Source organism: Python bivittatus, unplaced genomic scaffold, assembly GCF_059951505.1.
Source record: "Python bivittatus isolate LINGU-HERP-01145 unplaced genomic scaffold, Pbiv_v1 ctg000220_np1212, whole genome shotgun sequence".
NCBI lineage: Eukaryota > Metazoa > Chordata > Lepidosauria > Squamata > Pythonidae > Python > Python bivittatus.
Genome location: NW_028277048.1, coordinates 4,608,700 through 4,627,528, shown reverse-complemented (window position 1 = coordinate 4,627,528; position 18,829 = coordinate 4,608,700). Strand labels below are relative to the sequence as shown.

General features: G+C 40.1%; 1 protein-coding gene across 1 annotated transcript; it reads left to right on the top strand.

The window, feature by feature from the left end:
• Positions 1-1,863: 1,863 nt before the first annotated feature.
• Positions 1,864-17,486, top strand: LOC103060366 (surfeit locus protein 4-like). The gene is made up of 6 exons (XM_007425850.4): positions 1,864-2,021; positions 9,496-9,682; positions 12,221-12,297; positions 14,753-14,796; positions 16,083-16,269; positions 16,993-17,486. Exons 1-6 carry the CDS (start codon positions 1,971-1,973, stop codon positions 17,257-17,259), a joined length of 813 nt encoding a protein of 270 aa, XP_007425912.1. The 5' UTR covers positions 1,864-1,970; the 3' UTR covers positions 17,260-17,486.
• Positions 17,487-18,829: the final 1,343 nt, after the last annotated feature.

The window sequence follows — 18,829 nt, the reverse complement described above, 5'->3', positions numbered from 1 at the left end:
AATTGAAGCCTATATACAACATCTCTCTTTGTGTTGTTTGGGTATGTGTGTATTTGTTTCTTTCAATCATGCTTTGATATTCCCATGTTTTGTGTGCAGCAAGATGTTTTGCTACCTGAGCAGAAATATCAAATGCCACTCACTTTCTGAAAGTCACAAATTACAAATTACAGTATTTTGAACCTAATACTTTTTCATCTATCTGGAAATAAAATACGATATGAACAAAATAACTAACAGTTTGAGCTTTCAAATACTCCCCACTTTGACAGCCTAATAATTTTGTCTGATGTTATTTAGTTATTTATTTAGAGCATTTAGACAGTCACCCAACTCAAATAGTGTGACTCTATTCATCAGAAGCAAATATCATCAACAAGCATAAAACACAACGGAAAACAACGTATCACATTAGAAACTAACTAAAACAATAAAATGATGACCAGGACTAAATATACTGTAACTCATCCGATTGGGACTCTACTCATCCTGCCCCCAAGGCCTAGGGAAAGAGCCAGGTCATGGCTGTTTTTCTAAAGGCATACAGGGTCAGGACCAACCATATATTGGGGGAAGACTGTTCCAAAAAGCAGTCCTGCTACTGAGAAGACACACTTCCAAGGTCCCGTAAGGTGACACTGTGTGCCATAAGGTGACCTGGAGCGTGCCCTCCCTGTTGGGGAGCCTTTGGGACAGGAAGTTACCCTTGGAGCAGGCGGTCCCACAAATAACCCGATCCTATGCCATGTAGGGCTTTATAGGTGATAACCAGGACCTTGAATTGCACCCAGTATGGATCTAAAACACAATAGCTGGACTCCACATATCAGACTGTCACACTTTCACTCACATATATCTTTCCCCTTATTCTTAGTTTCACAGACACAAAGATCCATCTTCCTTCCTTGTCCTTCACTATTTACTTATCTGGCATTCAAATCATAATCTTCCACATAACTTATTGTGGTCATCATCAGATGGGCTCACGGATATTGACTTACACCACCCACCATGGTCAATCAAGGCTTTCACATAACTTTTTAGTAAGATAGAGAAGGCGTAGACTTGTATCCATACCATATGCTAAGGAGAACTGATCACTTCTGGCATATTGGGGGGAATATGCCACAGGTGCAACGAATGCCCATTTTTGCCCTAAACATGCTCATGGTATTCTGTGAAAGCCAGGAACTGAGACTACTTTGCAGGCAAATACATCCCACCAAGTAGGAAGCATGCGCAGAGTGCTGACACTCCCTCAGGATATGCTTTTAATATGCCATATGAATGTGGTGATTGACGGATTGTCTGGGAAACGTATTCTACCCTAAGGATACGGCATCAAAGTACCAAGGATACGGCATTAAAAGTACTGTGTCATTTCCTCCGCGATTTATGGGGGGAGTAGCCTTGTACACGTGGCACTACTCTTCACTTACTTTCGCTCTGCTGGCTCTTGAGAAATACTCTCAATTCTGAGGAGAGACTGAAGCACCCATTTTGTAATGTTGCCATGGCAACAGGCACGGGAGATAAAAATGAAGAGCAGCGTGACGCGAGGGTACGAGTTCTCACCCTACTAGAGGAACGTTGCTGTATCCGGCTACCATATCTGTGAGGAAATCCCTGCATACTCTACACTCATCGATAACGGTTAGAGTTGGAGATGGGAATCCCGCTCAATTTTAGCTTGGGACTTCCCGGACAAGTTGAGTGTTATCGTAAGTCTATGCGAGGCACTCTCAGCCTGTCTGTCCGTCCTATATCTACCTTGTACGGCAACAACCAATCCGGTCTTGTTTCGGTGGCAACGGAGGCTCAAATCCACGTGATCCGGAGGGGCGGGGACAAGCAGGTCCTGGTTGTGATTGGTTGTGTGCTGGTCCCTCCCACTTTCTCGCGGAGCCCTTCAGTGAAGGAAAGAGACCGAAAGCAATCGAGCCCGCGTGGGTACCTGGGCTTGGCTCACAATGGCGCCTAACGGCGATTTAATGGGGGCCGCCGAAGATGTTGCTGATCAGGTGAGAATCTCCCCCTCCCGAGTTTGAATGGTGTGGCCTGATACTCTCCCGCGATTGAGCCTGTGAGGGGAACCGTACCACATTTCTTGAGGATAGGAGGGAGCGGTGCAGCACTCCCATTTCCCGTACCCCTCCCCATCGCTTCTTGCCCGCGGCGAGACTGACGGGCCGCGGTGTACCATGCTTGCCAGGAACGGGGGTGGAAGCGGTGCAGACCCTTTCTGCGTGTAGGGTAATATAACTGGCTCTGCCTCCAAGGAGAGCAAGCGCGATCTTGGCCATTGAGGCGTTGAGGGGTCCTCCCTCTTGAGTCTCCTGCCTGCTTTTCGGGAGGGGGAAGGCTGAACTTTCTCTCCACACCTCTTCCCCGCCTCCCTGGAGTAACAGGTCGTAATTTCTTCCGATGAGGCAGATGTAGGTGTGGAGCTTCTGGATCACCTACCAGAAAGGGTGAGAAAAAGCTCACCCTGTCATGACTGAGTCCTACTAATGCTCTGCTGCACTGGCTCCCAGTTTCCTTCCGGATGCAATTCAGGGTGCTGGTTATCACCTTTTAAAGCCCAACGTAGCACGGGGTCAGGTTATTTACTCCGAGAGTATCTGCCCGTCCTATAGATCGGATAGGGTAGGCATGCTCCGGGTCCCTTCCTTGAAATCTTGCCACCTAGTGGGATCTCGGAAGCGTGGCTGCCCTTACCTTAGGGACCACCCTTCCCCCCCCCCCCCCTTTTAGCCTTCCAGGAGGCCATCAAGACCTGGCTTTTTACCCAGGCACCGGGATAGAATAAGGGTATCTGGAGCTGATTATGGGGCATCCCAAGGGGGTGACTGAGACATCGAGTTTTTGTTTTTTGATTTTATGGTTTATGATTTTATAGTTACTGGGTTTTATTGTTGTGAGCTGCCCAAAGTTGTGTTTAAGATGGATGGCCATGCAAATCTTTTAAATAAATAAAAATAAATAAAATTATTCCATAATGAGCAGATTTCGAAGTGCGTTAAGCACATTATCTTGGTTCTTATAACTACAGTGTAAGGTAGAGCATTGCTACGGTATGGTGGAAAGGGGACCTGAAAAGAACTGCTGCCTGCCTAAAGCTACTCAGTGAATGCGCAACAGAGGTGAGACTTTCTGGCTCACATCTCACACAACTCAGCTAGACAGCTGTTATGGTGACTCTTTGACAGCTCTTGTGGTGTAGCCTATGCATTTGTCCTAGAGAGAGAGTATGCTTTTAAGAGAGATGCTGAGATTTTGCAAGGCATGCAGCCCATGCCTTATTTAGGCAATCTGTTTCAGTTGGTTATGGAATTCAGTGCTGGAATTGATAATGTCAAAGGGTTGCAATCTTATGCTCAGGAGTAAGAAACTTGCCTCTGGTTCTGTGCCACCTAGGAACTACAGGGCATCTTAAATTAAAGTAATATATCCTTATACTGTTCATCCTGACATTTACCTTTTTCATGGCCTTTATGTTGTGGATCAGGCTAGAAACCGGGAGACTATGAGTTCTAGTCCCACCTTAGGCACAAAGCCATCTGAGTGATCTTGGGCCAGTCACTCTCTCTCGGCTCTAGGAAGGAGGCAATGGCAAACCACTTCTGAAATCTTGTCAAGAAAACTGCAGGGACTAGTCCAGGAGTCAACACTGACTCGAAGGCACACACACAAACACGTTATGAGTGTATCAAAGGAGCTGCTGCCACAAGGTTGGGTTCAAGCTGCCCTAGGGTCATTTATTCTTGTCTCCTGTAAGTGGACAGTACTGAACCCATCTGTGCAGAAGTCATTCCAGATACCACAATTGCAGGTAATTTCATAAATCTAATTTTCAGTGTGTGCTCAGAGGCAAGCACCCACTGTACGTTTCCACACTTTAATTACAGTGGGCACAGGAGAGTAAATTACATATGTAAGCATGGAGTGGGATGCTCATTTACATCAGTGATGGCCTATGAATATGTAGCCATGCAAAGTGGTTCAGTTCTTCCAGATGAATCTGGAACTAAAGATGATGATTTTAATGTTTGTATAAATGTGCATATTTTAAATTAGATCTGTCAATCTACTGTCAGATATATTTTTTAAAGATATCATTAAAGAACTTCTTTGTAGATATACATATAAGATATTTCCCTAGTGGAAGAGTTGTTTTCTTAATCTTTGGGGTATACTTAACCAAACATATGCTTGGAAGACAGACACATTTAGTCAGCAAGATGAACAAAACATGCTATGTCCTGCCTTTGTGTCTTTTGGCAATCAGCACATTTTGAATATGAAAGATTACAATTTTTCTTTGTTATTTTCAAAAATATAATACAGGCCTCTTTTTAAAAAAAAACAAGCATACATATTAGTGCAAGACCAGTATATGAGTACAGTATGCACATGATCCATGTTGACACTCCATATTGAATTCACTGTGTCTGGATTGATTGATGTATAAATTGATATTCTTCCTAAAATAATGGTTGCTAATCAGTCTTAGTTGTTGTTATTATTATTATTATTATTTTTTATCCCTTTTAAAAATACATTTTGGTCAACTCAAGGCAGTGAACATACCTAATGCTCCTGCCTCCTTTTTTCCCCACAACAACAATCTTGTGAGGTAGGTTGGGCTGAGAGAGAGTGACTGGCCCAAAGTCACCCAGCCGGCTTTCATGCCTAAGCGAGGCCTAGAACTCACAGTCTCTGGTTTCTAGGCCAGCACCTTAACCACCACTTCAAATTTGCTCTAGATAGGATATTAACACAATAATTTCTAACTTAGAAGTCTGGAAATGTTGATTTGCACATTTAATTACATCTAACTGGAATGGTTAGTTTAAATGTCATGTAAAAAAAAGCCAAAACTGATAAATATCAGTTGCCTCTAATGAGGTAAATTATTCAGCAAGACCGGAAGGCAAGAGTGACTTACATTTTCTACCATATTTAGTATAACTTCTGAAGTTGCTTTAAGAGGTTAGTTTAGGGCTGTCACTTATCTTCATCATTGAATTATGACTTTGAATTAATTGATCAATTATATTTGTATTAGTTCTTTATATTAATACTTCCATAAGTAGTGTTTGGGGTCCATTTTGTTCAAAGCATTCATTCTTTTGCGAGAAAGAAACAGGTCTAAGACTAATAAAATCTATATAGTGAAAAGCAGGAACGCTTTATCTAAAACTGCATTTACCACCCAAATTGGGTTAAAAATAATTTCAAATACAAGCCATTTAATCAGAAATACGTTTTAAATTAGTTCATCTAACTAAATGTTGCAGCCATACTCCATATATTGCTATCAAATGCAGACATCCAAGAGATCTGAATAAAAATGTATGCTGAGAGAGGATAAGTAGGACCAGATTCCTAACAAGTGTACTTATTCTTACAGAAAGCCTGTATAGAGGGAGATAACAGAACATTTAATATTTTAGAAGATTTCATGGCTGCAAAGGGGGTGAGGCCACATCACAATAGCGAGTGGGGGAAATGGGGGGGGATATATGTTTCTAAGTATAATGTACCTATTGTAGAGCTTATAATTTCCCATTTCAAGATGGCAGGAAACTGCTCAGTTTTGAACAACCATGGTCAGAAAAAGCTTGGAGGGCTGCAAATTGGGAACTTAAGGAGCTGCAGATTTCCCACCTCTGCCTTAAAATGGCAAATGCAGAGAGTTGTGTCTGTATGCCCACTCAGTGTTGGCCAGAGAATATGTTATACCTTCACCCTGAAAGGGTGAAAGGGCAGCCCTCTTTGCTATTAAAATGGATCCAAGGGTACATTGGCTTTATAGGCTAGAACTGTGTATGGTTTGTTCTCTGAGTTTAATCTTTGACCACCCAAGAACAACAATGCACATACCTATCACATCAGTACTAAAGAAGGAAGAGCAAAGGAATTGAGCGCACACTCTCTCTCTCTCTCTCACGTGTATGCTGCACTCCTCACAAGGCTCTGAGCCTATTTCTCATTCCCACGTCAAATTTCATGAATCATAATTCTAAAGATAATTCTCTTAAAGAGCTCACTGTTTTCAAATATTATATACAGCAGTCAAAGAAACAAAATAGCAAGGGTGTATGGAGATATCCATTGAAATCTGAAGCTGAATAACAACATAGAGAGGAACATGTTGAGAAGAGCAATTCTCAGTAATCCAGAAGTAGAAATTGTCTTCTATCTTTTCAACTTTTTTTAATGCAGTTATGTGGATGACCCAACTTTGAAACCTTGAATCTTTTAAAAAAAAATCAGCGGTATCAGTGTAGAAATTGCATGATATGAAATGGAAACCCAAATGCATTCTTGTATCTGCTATGTGAGTTCAGCCTTTAATATACAGTCATAAATGTTGACATTTCCCTTGCTTACCATGAAGATTAATTTATAGCCTGACCCAAAATCTGGGAAAGTCAGTAAAAAGTTAAACCAAAAAATACAGTACATTACTAGCAATATAGTACTGCTGACTAATAACTGAACAAAAATAGGTTCTCTCTGGATTCTGGACAGGAGCCCACAGGTTATATAACTGGTTTTAGAGGAATCATAGAGAAGTAAATATATTCAGTCCTTTAATCAGACACTGTAGGTCACTGTTTAAAGTAGATAAAATTGGTTTCTAAGGAAACAGATTTTTAAATAAAGCAATATATAGTAATCTCTTTGAAATCTGATTATTGACTAGCTCAGTGTTGTATACTCATATAATTATAAATACTAGCTCTTTTGTCCACACAGTCTGTTTTTGCTGGGTAATAAATGTCAAAATAAACATCTTGAATCAGAAGTACAGCTAGATTAAAACAAAATTGTCTGACTTGAAATCACAGCTAAATAGATTATTTCTTGAGAAAGAAAGACTTTCTAAAGTAGAAGAACAAGCGATTCATTAATTAGAGTGAGGAATTACAAGTAAGTATCCTTCATGATTTATGCTCACCAAGGCAGATGGCAAACACCCTGCACAAAGGTATTTACAGTACTATTAAAAACTATATTCTACACTGAGTTAAATCTCATATTATGGGTAATTACTGAAGAAAACTTGAGATTCTTGACGGAACAAAGCAGACCATGTTGATTAGTAACTGGAAGCAGCTCATCTAAAAGCACTGAACTTAGAAACCGATGAAAAAAATCAAGACTTAAATAGTCTGATTGTTATTTAGGCAGCCATTTGTTCCAAAGGTCAAGCTTGCAGGATCTACATTCTTTTTGAATTGGTATGTACATGTCTACCAACTGGATCTAAGAACAATATAATGCTTAGTAGTAGAACCAATTATGTACTGCATCTTGTGACCTATGTACTGAGGTAACCTGCTTATTTATTTATTTATTTATTTATTTATATATATTTGTCTACAACTACATATCTATATCTGAGTTACTACACATTAGGGATACCAATTCAATATTCTAAACTAGCAGGCAGAATTGCATTTAGCTCTAATAAAGGCAGTTAGTTAGTGCTCATGTTTTGTAGGAGGGAAATACAGGTAGTCCTCAACTTACAACCATTTGTTTAACAGCCATTTGAAGTTACTAGAGCACTGAAAAAAGCGACTTACAGTCGGGCCTTGAACTTACGACCATCACAGTATCCCCGTGGTCACATGATCAAAATTCAGGTGCTTGGCAACCAGCATGTATTTATGGCGGTTGCAGCATCCCAGGGTCACATGATCGCCATTTGCAACCTTCCCAGGGGGCTTCCAACAAGCAAAGTCAATGGGGGGAGCTGGACTTAAACAATGACCACATGATTCACTTAACAACCACAGCAAAAAGGTTGTAAAATCAGGCGAGACACATTTAATAACCACATCACTTAGTGATGGAAGTTCCAGACCCAATTGTGGTCGTTAGTCAAGGACTACCTGTACTGAGACAGGATGAGAAGGAAATAGTAAAAATCAGCTATGGCAGAGAGTATTGCTTTTTAATTGGCAATTTTAGTTGTGATCATTAAACTCTATGGAGGTGAAACTCCATAGAGATATGAGAATGCCTGACTCCCATTGTATCTGCCTGGCCAATCCAATCCAATCCAATCTGGCAGGGTTGGGGCACTTCAGGTTCCTTCAGTTAAACAATGTCATCTGTTGGCATCCCGGAAGTGTGCCTTATCTGTAGCAGCACCTGCCCTCTGGAATGAAATCCCGCCCTCAAGATTTGAATGGCCCCCACCTACTGATGTTTCAAAGGGTCCTGAAGACCTGGCTCTTCACCCAGGCTTTTGGTGAATCTTCTTTTTCTTTGTTCCCATCCAGATTTATCATCTCTGCCACCTTTCCTCTTTTTTTTGTTTTGTTTTGTGTTGTTTTGTTTTAAATGTTTATAACAATTTTTAACCACCCATTGTCTCTGGGAGTCAGGCAGCATATAAATTTAATAAAAAAATATTATGATTATGATTATCATCATCGTCATCCATCATCTTGCTGATCGTGTGAAAATGAGCCAAAACACCATCAGTAGATCTTCATCTTGCTTCTATCCACTCCTACTTTATTACATTACCTTATTTTAAGTACACATTTTAGAAGGGGCAAATGAAAATATTCAGGTGGAATGAAAAGAATAAACAGAGTAGCTGGTAGATTAACTATAGTTTGTTTCAATTTTGTCTGAAAGTTGAGGTGTAATGACCTTCTTCTGACCCTAATACTAAGTGATGACATTGCATCAAGAGTAAAACTGTATGTTTTGCATCTGTAAATTAGGTAAGTGTAACTGCTTTTTCCCCTTCATGGATCACTGCCTTGTCGTGGCGAAGGGGCTTGCGTAACTCAGTGAAGCCATGAGCTATACCGTGCAGGGCCACCCAAGACGGACAGGTCATGACAGAGAGTTCTGACAAAATGTGGTCCACTGGAGAAGGAAATGGCAACCCACTCCAGTATCCTTGCCAAGAAAACCCCATGAACAATGTTAAAAGGCTAAAAGATATGACGCCGGAAGATGAGCCCCTCAGGTCGGAAGGTGTCCAATATGCTACTGGGGAAGAGCGGAGGGAAGAGAGTCCCCTGGACTGCTAGGAGGTCAAACCAGTCAATCTTAAAGGAAATTAACCCTGATTGTTCATTGGAAGGACTGATAATGAAGCTCAAGCTCAGATACTTTGGTCACCTAATGCGAAGAGAGATCTCTTTGGAGAAGACCCTGATGCTGGGAAAGATTGAAGGCAAAAGGAGAAGAGGACGGCAGAGGATGAGATGGTTAGATAGCATCATTGAAGCAATGAGCATGAAACTGAGCAAACTCAGGGAGGCAGTGAAGGACAGGAAGGCCTGGCGCAATATGGTTCATGGGGTCACGAGGAGTCGGACACGACTTAACGACTAAACAACAACAACTGCTTTTTAATGCTCAAAGATCCAAAGATCCCTTGGCCAACTTTGTTGTTAAAATTAACTTCTGTCCTTACGGCTCTCTAATGCTGTTCCCCTTCTCCCGTTTTTTTAGTTCTTGCGTGTGACAAAGCACTACCTACCTCATCTGGCTCACCTCTGCCTGATCAGCACATTTTTGGAAGATGGCATCAGGATGTGGTTCCAGTGGAATGAGCAACGGGACTACATCAACATGTCTTGGGGAAGCGGTGTACTTTTAGCCACACTTTTTGTGTTAATCAATATGTGTGGACAGCTGGGTAAGAATTCCTCTTTTGGGGGTTAGGAAGAGGACTGACAGTGATGTGGTATCCTCCATAAATTTAATGCAGAAATTGGGGCCATGTTTGAATTCCTTTTCTGGTTTTTTAGGATGTGATTTGCTGGTGCTTAAGAACATCACTCTGAATGTAAACAAGACTGTTCTTACTGTTGGTGAATGTTGGTGTCTGTCTTGATGTGAGACAACAGGATGAAGCCACAAGGCCTGGGATAATTGTAGCTGGAAACAACAGTTACTTAGAAGAGTGGGTTTATCCTCCCCCCACCTTCAGGCTGCATTCATGAAAACTCAGTTTGCTAAAATGAATCAGGATTTTAATAGAATATTTACACAATTCATATAAAATGTTTGAAAACTACTGGGATAGTGGATAGAGTGTTGGACATGAGAAAAAAACATGAGATAAATAACTTTTGTATTTCTGCAGTAACTGCAATAACTTCTGCCCCAGTTCAGCCCAGCAGCGTGGTGCAAAGCTGCATGAAGCCCTAGCCACAGCCACTCTTGCCACCCTGCTCTCTGAGGTCCCTGCCGCCCTGTGCTCTACCACCCCAGCTGACCTTTGCCGTCTTTTTTGCTCCCGCTGCTGACAAGGCACGCCTGGCCTGGCCCGGCCCCTCGTGAGGCAGCTGCTCTCCATGCCTTCTTCCCAAGATCTCATGAGGAAACCGCCACGCATGACCTTGGGAAGAAGGCCTCGCACAGCCAACAGCTACCTCGCAAAGGGCCAGGCTGGGTGCACTTCATCAGCAGCGGGAGCAAGAAGGTGGTGAAGGTCAGTTGGGGGCGGCAGAGCACCGGGCAGCAGAGATGGCAGAGTGCAGGTCAATCCAGAGGGCAGAGATGATGGGGGAGATAGGTGGGTGGGGAGTGGTCGTAAGTGCAGGCAGGCTGCCAAGCACCTGAATTTTGGTCATGTGAACGTGGAGGTGCTGCAACGGCTGTAACTTGGACTGGGCATAAATAACTACCATTCATTCAGCACGACCGTAACTTTGAACAGTCACTGAATGACTGGTTGTTAAGCAAGGACTACCTGTATTGTTCACGCTCAGTACCACTGAGTGAATTAAAGCTTATTCCAAAATAGAACAAAACTGCAGTCTTTAATTAAACTCAGATCTGTACTCCAGTATGAAACTTACTGTAGAAAATTGGATTAACTTAAGTTGTCCTGAGTTTCTTGGAAGAAGAGTAGGTTAAAAAAATATTACAGGTTTGTTTCAAGTTTAATAAAATAAGGATAACTCCACATGTATTCTCTTGAACTGGAGAAAGAGTGAAATATTATTCGTTATGGCATAATTACAATCCAGAAAAGCCTGTTATTTATCTATTTTTTTCCAGAAATTTTTATGCAAAAAGACTCCTGGTGGTTTACACCAATAAAATACAAGAAAAAAAATCACAAATATCACTATATTCTTCACATACCTATTAAAATCCATATCACCTTATTAAAATATCTATCAACAATATAATGTTATATTCAATTCTGGATGAAAAAGCTAAATAATCTTACGCTCATTAACCTTGACCCTTTAAATCATAATTAATACTGATATATTTCTATCTATTTTTATCTTCAGTGGTCTGTTATCTAAATATTAGAGTGTTAATAATCTTTAATCAGTATTGTACAAATACCACTGTATTGAAATAATGTAATGTATTATGTATGTTTTGCAACAGTATAATAAAATATTATTATTTGTCAAAAAGGAAAAAAAAATGCAAATCCACCAACAAAAATTAAAAAGCAAAATTGAAAAAGGTGACCCAAACAGTACCTAAGCGCTTACCTGGAGCATGAGAAAACTTATTTATTGCAGTTTTAATGCAAAGGCTTTCAGAGCCAATTTCAATTAAAAAAAATAAAAGTAAAATGCAGAACACAAAAGTTAAAATGCAGCTATGTCAGAAAAAGACCTTTATTGGGTAATTTTTTTTAGTAAAAAAAGAAAAACTATCTGGCATTAAAAAGACAGTAAAAGAGGTGGAAATTCCCTTGAGTCAAATGGAACTCTAACTGGATCCATGTCCTTTTTGGACAAAAATGTAGGAGTCATTTGCCACTGCCTTCTAGGATATTTTTTCTGGCGTAGCCAACATCTCTAATGCTCTCCTTCAAAGTGCTAATCAGAATCAGTCTGATTAGTGCTTAAGTACTGATCATGTAGCTTTCTAGATCTGGTAGGTGCTGCCCCGGTACGCAATTATTATTAGGTAGAAGTCATAGAAGGTAGAAGGTGGAAGTCATAAAAGGCCCCCTGATGATCTTAAGGTTTATGTGTGCCTGTGTGTACTTACTTCATGCAATAGATGGTCCCTGATGGATGTAGAAATAGAGTGAGAAGACATACAAATTATTTAGAGTTTTTAAAAACAAAAAATATTAATAAAGCTACTTATGGCTAAATATTGGAAACAACCACGAGAGAGATCGTTTCTGTATTTTATTTTCTTGGTGCATTTTTTTTCCTGTTACCAAAGTTACTCTTTTTTTCTGTTTTAGTTGGGTGTGTGCTTGTCCTAGCAAGAAAGTTTGTTCCTTATGCATGCTTTGGCCTATTTGGAATTATTTTTATGCAGGTAAGTTGGAGATTGTACAGAACAATATCCAAATCCCACAAACAGAATGTATGCTGCAATTCATTCAGAGGGTTTAGACCTTTGGGGGAAGAAGTCTACATTTCATAATCGTATTCAAGTTTAATATATACAGGAATCATACAGACTTCCATATGTGTTGCAAAAATATATCATGTTATGGCTATCGATATACTTATTGCCTAGAAACATAAATAAGGTTACCAATTAGCATTAGTTAATACGTATTAAATGATCCTCTGACAATGTTTTTTCCCTGTAGCTTCTGTTTTTGGGGGGGGGGGAAGTGTATTCAGAATGTTTTTTTCATGAAACTTGTGATTATCACCACATTATCCCAAGTTGTTCTACTTTCATCACAGATTTATTATGTGAGGAATAATAAAATGTCAGATATATTGTGCAGAGCAGTATGCTGCTGTGGGCTGGAGAGGACTTTGCTAGTCCTCATGAGTACACTGCTCAAAAAGAAGGGAAGAAAAGGATTTCTAAGCTGTGGAAATAAGAGCCATTGATTGCAGAGGAGAGCACAGGGGGGCAGTGTTTGTTCGCTAAGTCCAAATGTATAAGGTAAAAACATAAGGGCTCCCTTGTACAATAGCAGCAGCTGGAAACAGCAGTCTCTAAAGATGGTACCACCTGCCTGTGATTGCTTTTGTAAATAGAGCATTCTGTTCCTACCCAGCACACGTTTGCTCTGCGCCTGGCATTAAGATAATTCTTGCTATCTCCTGTGCTTCATTATTCTTTGTCCCATGAAAATCTACCACAATACAGTAAATCTTTAGGACAGCATCAGGCTCTTTGTTATTAGCAGATCATCATAGCTGTCTTTTTGGAATTCCTCACACCTTGATACTACTGCAGTTTTTTGTACTGTAGTATTAAATTTCCCAGAAAAGCACTTCAAACATTTCAAATTCTGTCTTGTGAAAGCATTTGAATTCTTATATAAAACCAAGATCATGTACTGGGACGTAGTTATAAATTGCTGCTGAAATATGACAGACAGAACAAATTAAAAACTGTATCATAAAATGGATGCAAAGTTTAAGAGAAGAAATTACAGTGGACCAGTAGGAATAGCTATGGAAAAAATAATAAAATTTACTCCAAAAACTGGTTTTAAAATGTTCTACAGATGGTATGCTTTTATATTGTGTTTTAATTGATTTTATCTTCTCTGTAAACCACCCAGAGTCGCTTTTTAATGAGTTGAGCCGTGACAAATTTGATATATAAATAAATAAAATGTTACACTGTCTATGATTGCCAAGATAGATAAAGCAACAAATGTTGGAAATGCCATAATAAAGAACAACCTTTTATGACAAGTGATGGCCATGCAAAAAAATCTCAAAAAGTATTGGAAAGAAATATGTGATTTTTTTCTTTTAAATCACAGATGTTTCTGCTAGGCATAATCCCAGAAAACATAAATGAAAATTATTTATTAAGATACATGTTGACCACAGCAAGAATAAACCTGACACAATACAGGAAAACAAATATCTTGCCTAAGACATTGGACTGGGAGACTAAAACTGGAGAATATGCTACAGTGGCAAAATTGACATTATATATCCATAATACAAGTTTAAGTTCAAACAAGAATGGCTGTCTTACATACAATATATCACAGAGCAAGGCAGATTTAGATATCTGGAATACCTTTTTAGGACTTAATCAGAAACTAAACACAATTACTAATGCTTGATATATAAAGTTCATATATCTAAACAATGGCTTATGGTTGGGGGTACAAAGGGGAGAGAAGGGGAGGATGTAATCCACTTTTTCTTTTTCACTATGATTTTTTTTAATTAAATGTAATCTTTTTTGTATTATCTTCCTTTCCCCCCCTTTTTTCTACTTTCTTTGCATTTCAATATTTGCTTTTTTCATACTCTATTTCAACACTTTAATAATACATTTAAAAATGGATTTCCTAGACAAGAAAGAAATGTAGTGTATGGTGAAGGTGTTGGACCAGAAGTTTGGGGACCCAGGTTCTACTGTCCCAAACCAGATGGAAGAATTAAACCAGGATTAGCTACTACTTCTCTTCTCCAGACTTAAGGAGGCTATAAATTGGAACTCTCCCACTCAGTTGCCTCCTAAGGAGCAGTTCCCCTGACTGCTTTTGCTTGAGCTGCTGTGCTTTTGATCATTTAAAAAGGGGGGGGGGGAATGCCACTTGATTCGTCATCCCAAGGATGACTCAGATTCCAGCCGAGGATGAAAGAGCCAAGCCTAAATCACAGATATGTTGTATGAATGTGTCCAGATAACATGCATACTTTTCTTTAACAAAGAAAAATGGTTCCTATTCCAAAAGTGAATTCCAGAAACTTGCAATAATTGTTAATGGCTATTCAGCCAAAATGATTATGGTGTCCTCATAGTTACTATCTCCCAGCATCTGTTTGTTTTTCAGACAATTGTCTACAGTATTTTATGGGACCTCAAGTTCTTAATGAGGTAAGTAAAGCCCTAAGGCACTATGTGTTCTGTCTTCACAAGGAAAACCAGTTAGATATTTTGGCAAAGATTCCTTATCCCTGTACTCATATAAAGTAAGGGTGCTAATCTTAATTGAAAAGTCCTGTGCTTTTTCAAATGGATGCCCAAGAAGAGCCCTGTTGACAGGCTGTTGATGGAAACAAATTCCTGTGAGTGGAAGGGGAAGCTGGATGGTCTAGCCCAGTGTTTCTCAACCTTGGCACTTTTAAGACGAGTGGACTTCAGCTCCCAGAATTCCCCAGCCAGCCATGCTGGCTGGGGAATTCTGGGAGTTGAAGTCCACTTGTCTTAAAGGTGCCAAGGTTGAGAAACACTCGGCTAGCCCCAGGATGGCAGTTTAGGGATACACAGCTCGGTAACCAGGCACAGCTTGATAATACCACATATCTACCTGCCCTGTGATTTCTGCTCTCCAGAGGATTTCCTCTAGAAGCTTCTAGCTGAATTCTGTTTTGGTCCCCTTCATTTAGCACTCTTGAATTAAATTTGTCTCTACATGAACCCTGCCTATTGAGAAAATGTCAGCTAACACTGAGAAATAAAGCACACAAACCACCTGCCACTGGACTCTTTTACCTTTAACTCTTTGAATACTTTTGACCAAACTTGTGAAAGGTTATATGTTATGCCTTCACTGGATCCCCATTCTGCTTTCTATTATGGTGACTGATCTAAATGAATCAGTCTGAATCAGTTGTAAGCCAGGATGGCAGGAGAGTTGCTACCCAGAGCAATCTGATGCTAGAGCCCTTTGCCATGAGAGACTTGAGTGCCATCATAATAAATGGCCAGGGCAATTCAGAAACATCAGCGTCCTTCCTTCCTTCCTTGGATTTCTATAGTTAGGAAGTGGAAGATTCCCATAATGCTTCAGCACAGTTCAAAGTGAATGGGCATCTATCAGTCAAGCAGTAAGAAAAAGGAAGAGAGCTACATCATCTTGTCCAGCTTTCTTGAAATACTTACATATTAAATATGGGATAACTTTGCTAATTCCCAGAATGGAATTCTTAGTGGTAATATCACACAGGCCAGAATTATACATGTTACTTAGAGATATACGCTATATGGAAAAAAAACATCAAATGCATCCTAGTAAATATTACAGAGGTTGGAAAGTAACAAAAGGTTACTAAGGAAAGTCTGGGTGCCGGATATGACTCTGCTGCAACATATGCCATTTAATATTTCCATTCTGACCTGCAGAATGATACTGGGCCTCCCTCCCCCCCTCTTGTTTGTAGGAATTTGGCTCTTGGGGGTGGATTGCTTTTGTTACTTGCAGAATCTCGCTCTGAGGGGAAATCTATGTTTGCTGGAGTCCCTACTGTGGATGATGTCTCACCACGGCAGTACATGCAACTTGGTGGCCGGTTACTCCTTGTTCTCATGTTCATGACACTCCTGCATTTTGAACTCAGTGCTTTCACTGTGAGTGGCATGCCATTTTGTTTATTTTTTATCTAAGGGATTGTTAGGTATTCACTAATACTAAGCGCGAATTAACCTATTCAGGGTTAGAGAGGATAATTAATTGGGTCTTTCAGTTTTAAAGAAGTCTCCTAGCCAGTGAATTGCAACTGCTGTTTGGGTTTGTAAGTCCAGGTTGCTGCGATTCCAGTAGTAATGAAGGTCAAGAATGGGACAATCTTCTAGAATTTAAATTCCATCTGAACTTTGGTCCTATCCTGTGACTCCTTTGCTAAAACATCATTAGCATTCGTTATTTCCAAGGACCATGTGTATTTTATAGTCATCATCACACTTTGCTGCTGGTATGGAATTTCAGAATCTCATAAATAGAATGAAACAGATATTAATGTTTATGTCTGTAACGTATTTTAAAACATCTAAATTTCAAAATGAATAGGTTTAGAACCACTGCATAACATTTTGCTGTTCCTAACATTTGCAGCAAGACTATTGTAAATCATATTAAATAAACAAATGCATGTCCATTTGCATAATGTAGAACTATAAGGAGTCACAAAATTTGTTTTATATTTAAATTTTATCTTGTTTTTTTAGTATACTTTGGGTAATCTGAAATCTTGGGGTTGTACCTTTGGTACATTTTTGGTCTGGAGAAAACTTGCCATTGAGGCAAGAAGCTGCAATGAGCTAATGCGCTGCGTTTGTCCTTTCCCTCCCCAGATTTTCCAGGATATTTTTGGTATGGCCCTTACCATTTTGGTAGCCATTGGCTTCAAGACCAAGCTTGCTGCTCTTACTCTGGTCGTCTGGCTTTTCATAATCAACCTGATCCAGAATGCCTTCTGGCAGATCCCCAGCTACAGGCCCCTTCACGATTTCCTCAAATATGACTTTTTCCAGACCATGTCTGTCATAGGTGGCCTGCTGCTGGTTGTGGCATTGGGACCTGGGGGGGTTTCCATGGATGAGCACAAGAAGAAATGGTGAAGATGGACTGCGCAGGGTTCAGCGGGAGGAAGTGGGGGGAGGGTTGGGAGGAAAAAGGGAGGGGGGATAAACTACTGCTTTTACATCCTGTGTAATCTTCTTTGACTCTCTTGAAGTTTATCATAGTTCACAGTTGCCTTATCAGGGTAGGAAAGCGTTTGTTTTCCACCCTGTTTGAGACATGTAAATTAAAATCAGATTATATATGCATATATATTGATCTGGTGGTTTTTAAAATTTCCCCCTTCAAAATCCCACAGCTTTCTGAAGCATTGCTTTTTTAATCGTCTGATGTAAGAAAAAGTGAAGAGTAACAAAAAGCAAGATATCTAAAGAAGTGACTTCTATCTTCTTTGCAGCAGTTACAAATATAGCAATTACCATCTCCACCCTCCCATGATGCATATCGTAGTTTCCTTCTTCCCATAAACAAGCCAACAACACTAAATAATCAAATAATAAAGCCGAATAAGACGTAAATACCTATTTTTGGGGGGTAAGCAACTTTATGTGAAGCACAGAAACACAGTAAGAAATACAGGTAGTCCTTCGTTAATGACTGCCTTCTTCAACGACTGTTTGAACTTACGCGGCACTGAAAGAGTAGATTTATGACTGGTTCTTGAACTTACGTGACCACGGGAATGCTGTGACAGCTGTGATCACAATTCAGGTACTTGGCAACCGGTGCACATTTACAATGGCCACAACATCCCGCAATCATGTGATTGCAATTTGTGACCTTCACAGCTGGTTTCCAACAAGCAAAGTCAATAGGGAAGCTGGCAGTAAGTTGCACGTCACGGTCACATGACATCACACTTAATGACCACCGATGATTTGCTTAACAATCACAACAGAACTGACATAAGTCAGGTGCAGCCACATGTTTCACTTAATGACTGCATTGCTTAGTGACAGTTGCCAGTCCAAACTGCAGTCATTAAGTGAGGAATATCTGTAGTAAGACCAAGAAACTAGGCATGAGATAAGATATAGCTAAATCTCATTTATACCAATGCCATTCCTCTCTATACCTTTCTATCCTTGCTTCAACCATGTCCACACACCAATTCATTTATTGGTTTTGTTCCTTCAACTTTCCACCTTTTTTTCAAAATCTCATCAATTCCATCCAAACACAACTTTCTTAGTGTTCCCCTTACTCTCAAGTGATTCACTCTTTCTTCATGTATTTGAATAAGGGAACACCTTAAAAAACTGCTGCTTGGGCCACAGTGATGACCAGGTATTCTCTCTGGACCATAGTTAACGTGGCCCCTGATCGGTGGACTGGCACTCTTGATTCCTTTCTCCCACTGATGCCAGGAAAGCAAAGGCCAATTTGAACAGTTTTGCTGTTCTTGTCACTTAGGCTAGAAGGGGAAACTTGACAGAACTCTTCTCAATTTCACCCAATGAAAAGAAAAAACAAAGAAATGGTCAGCATTTTCTACTGCTGACCCTGTTAAACAAAATAAATCACAACCATTTCACCATTCCACCTGTTAAATTACCCCCTCCCCAACCCTGGTCCAACCTTTCATGGCAGACAGCCCAACTCCGTACA

Excerpts from the sequence above, each read along its gene's own strand:
- LOC103060366 (XM_007425850.4), top strand. The coding sequence starts at position 1,971 with ATGGCGCCTAACGGCGATTTAATGGGGGCCGCCGAAGATGTTGCTGAT. Across the intron at positions 12,298-14,752 it reads TTGGAATTATTTTTATGCAG|ACAATTGTCTACAGTATTTT; the intron begins GTAAGTTGGAGA and ends TTTGTTTTTCAG. Across the intron at positions 14,797-16,082 it reads GACCTCAAGTTCTTAATGAG|GAATTTGGCTCTTGGGGGTG; the intron begins GTAAGTAAAGCC and ends TCTTGTTTGTAG.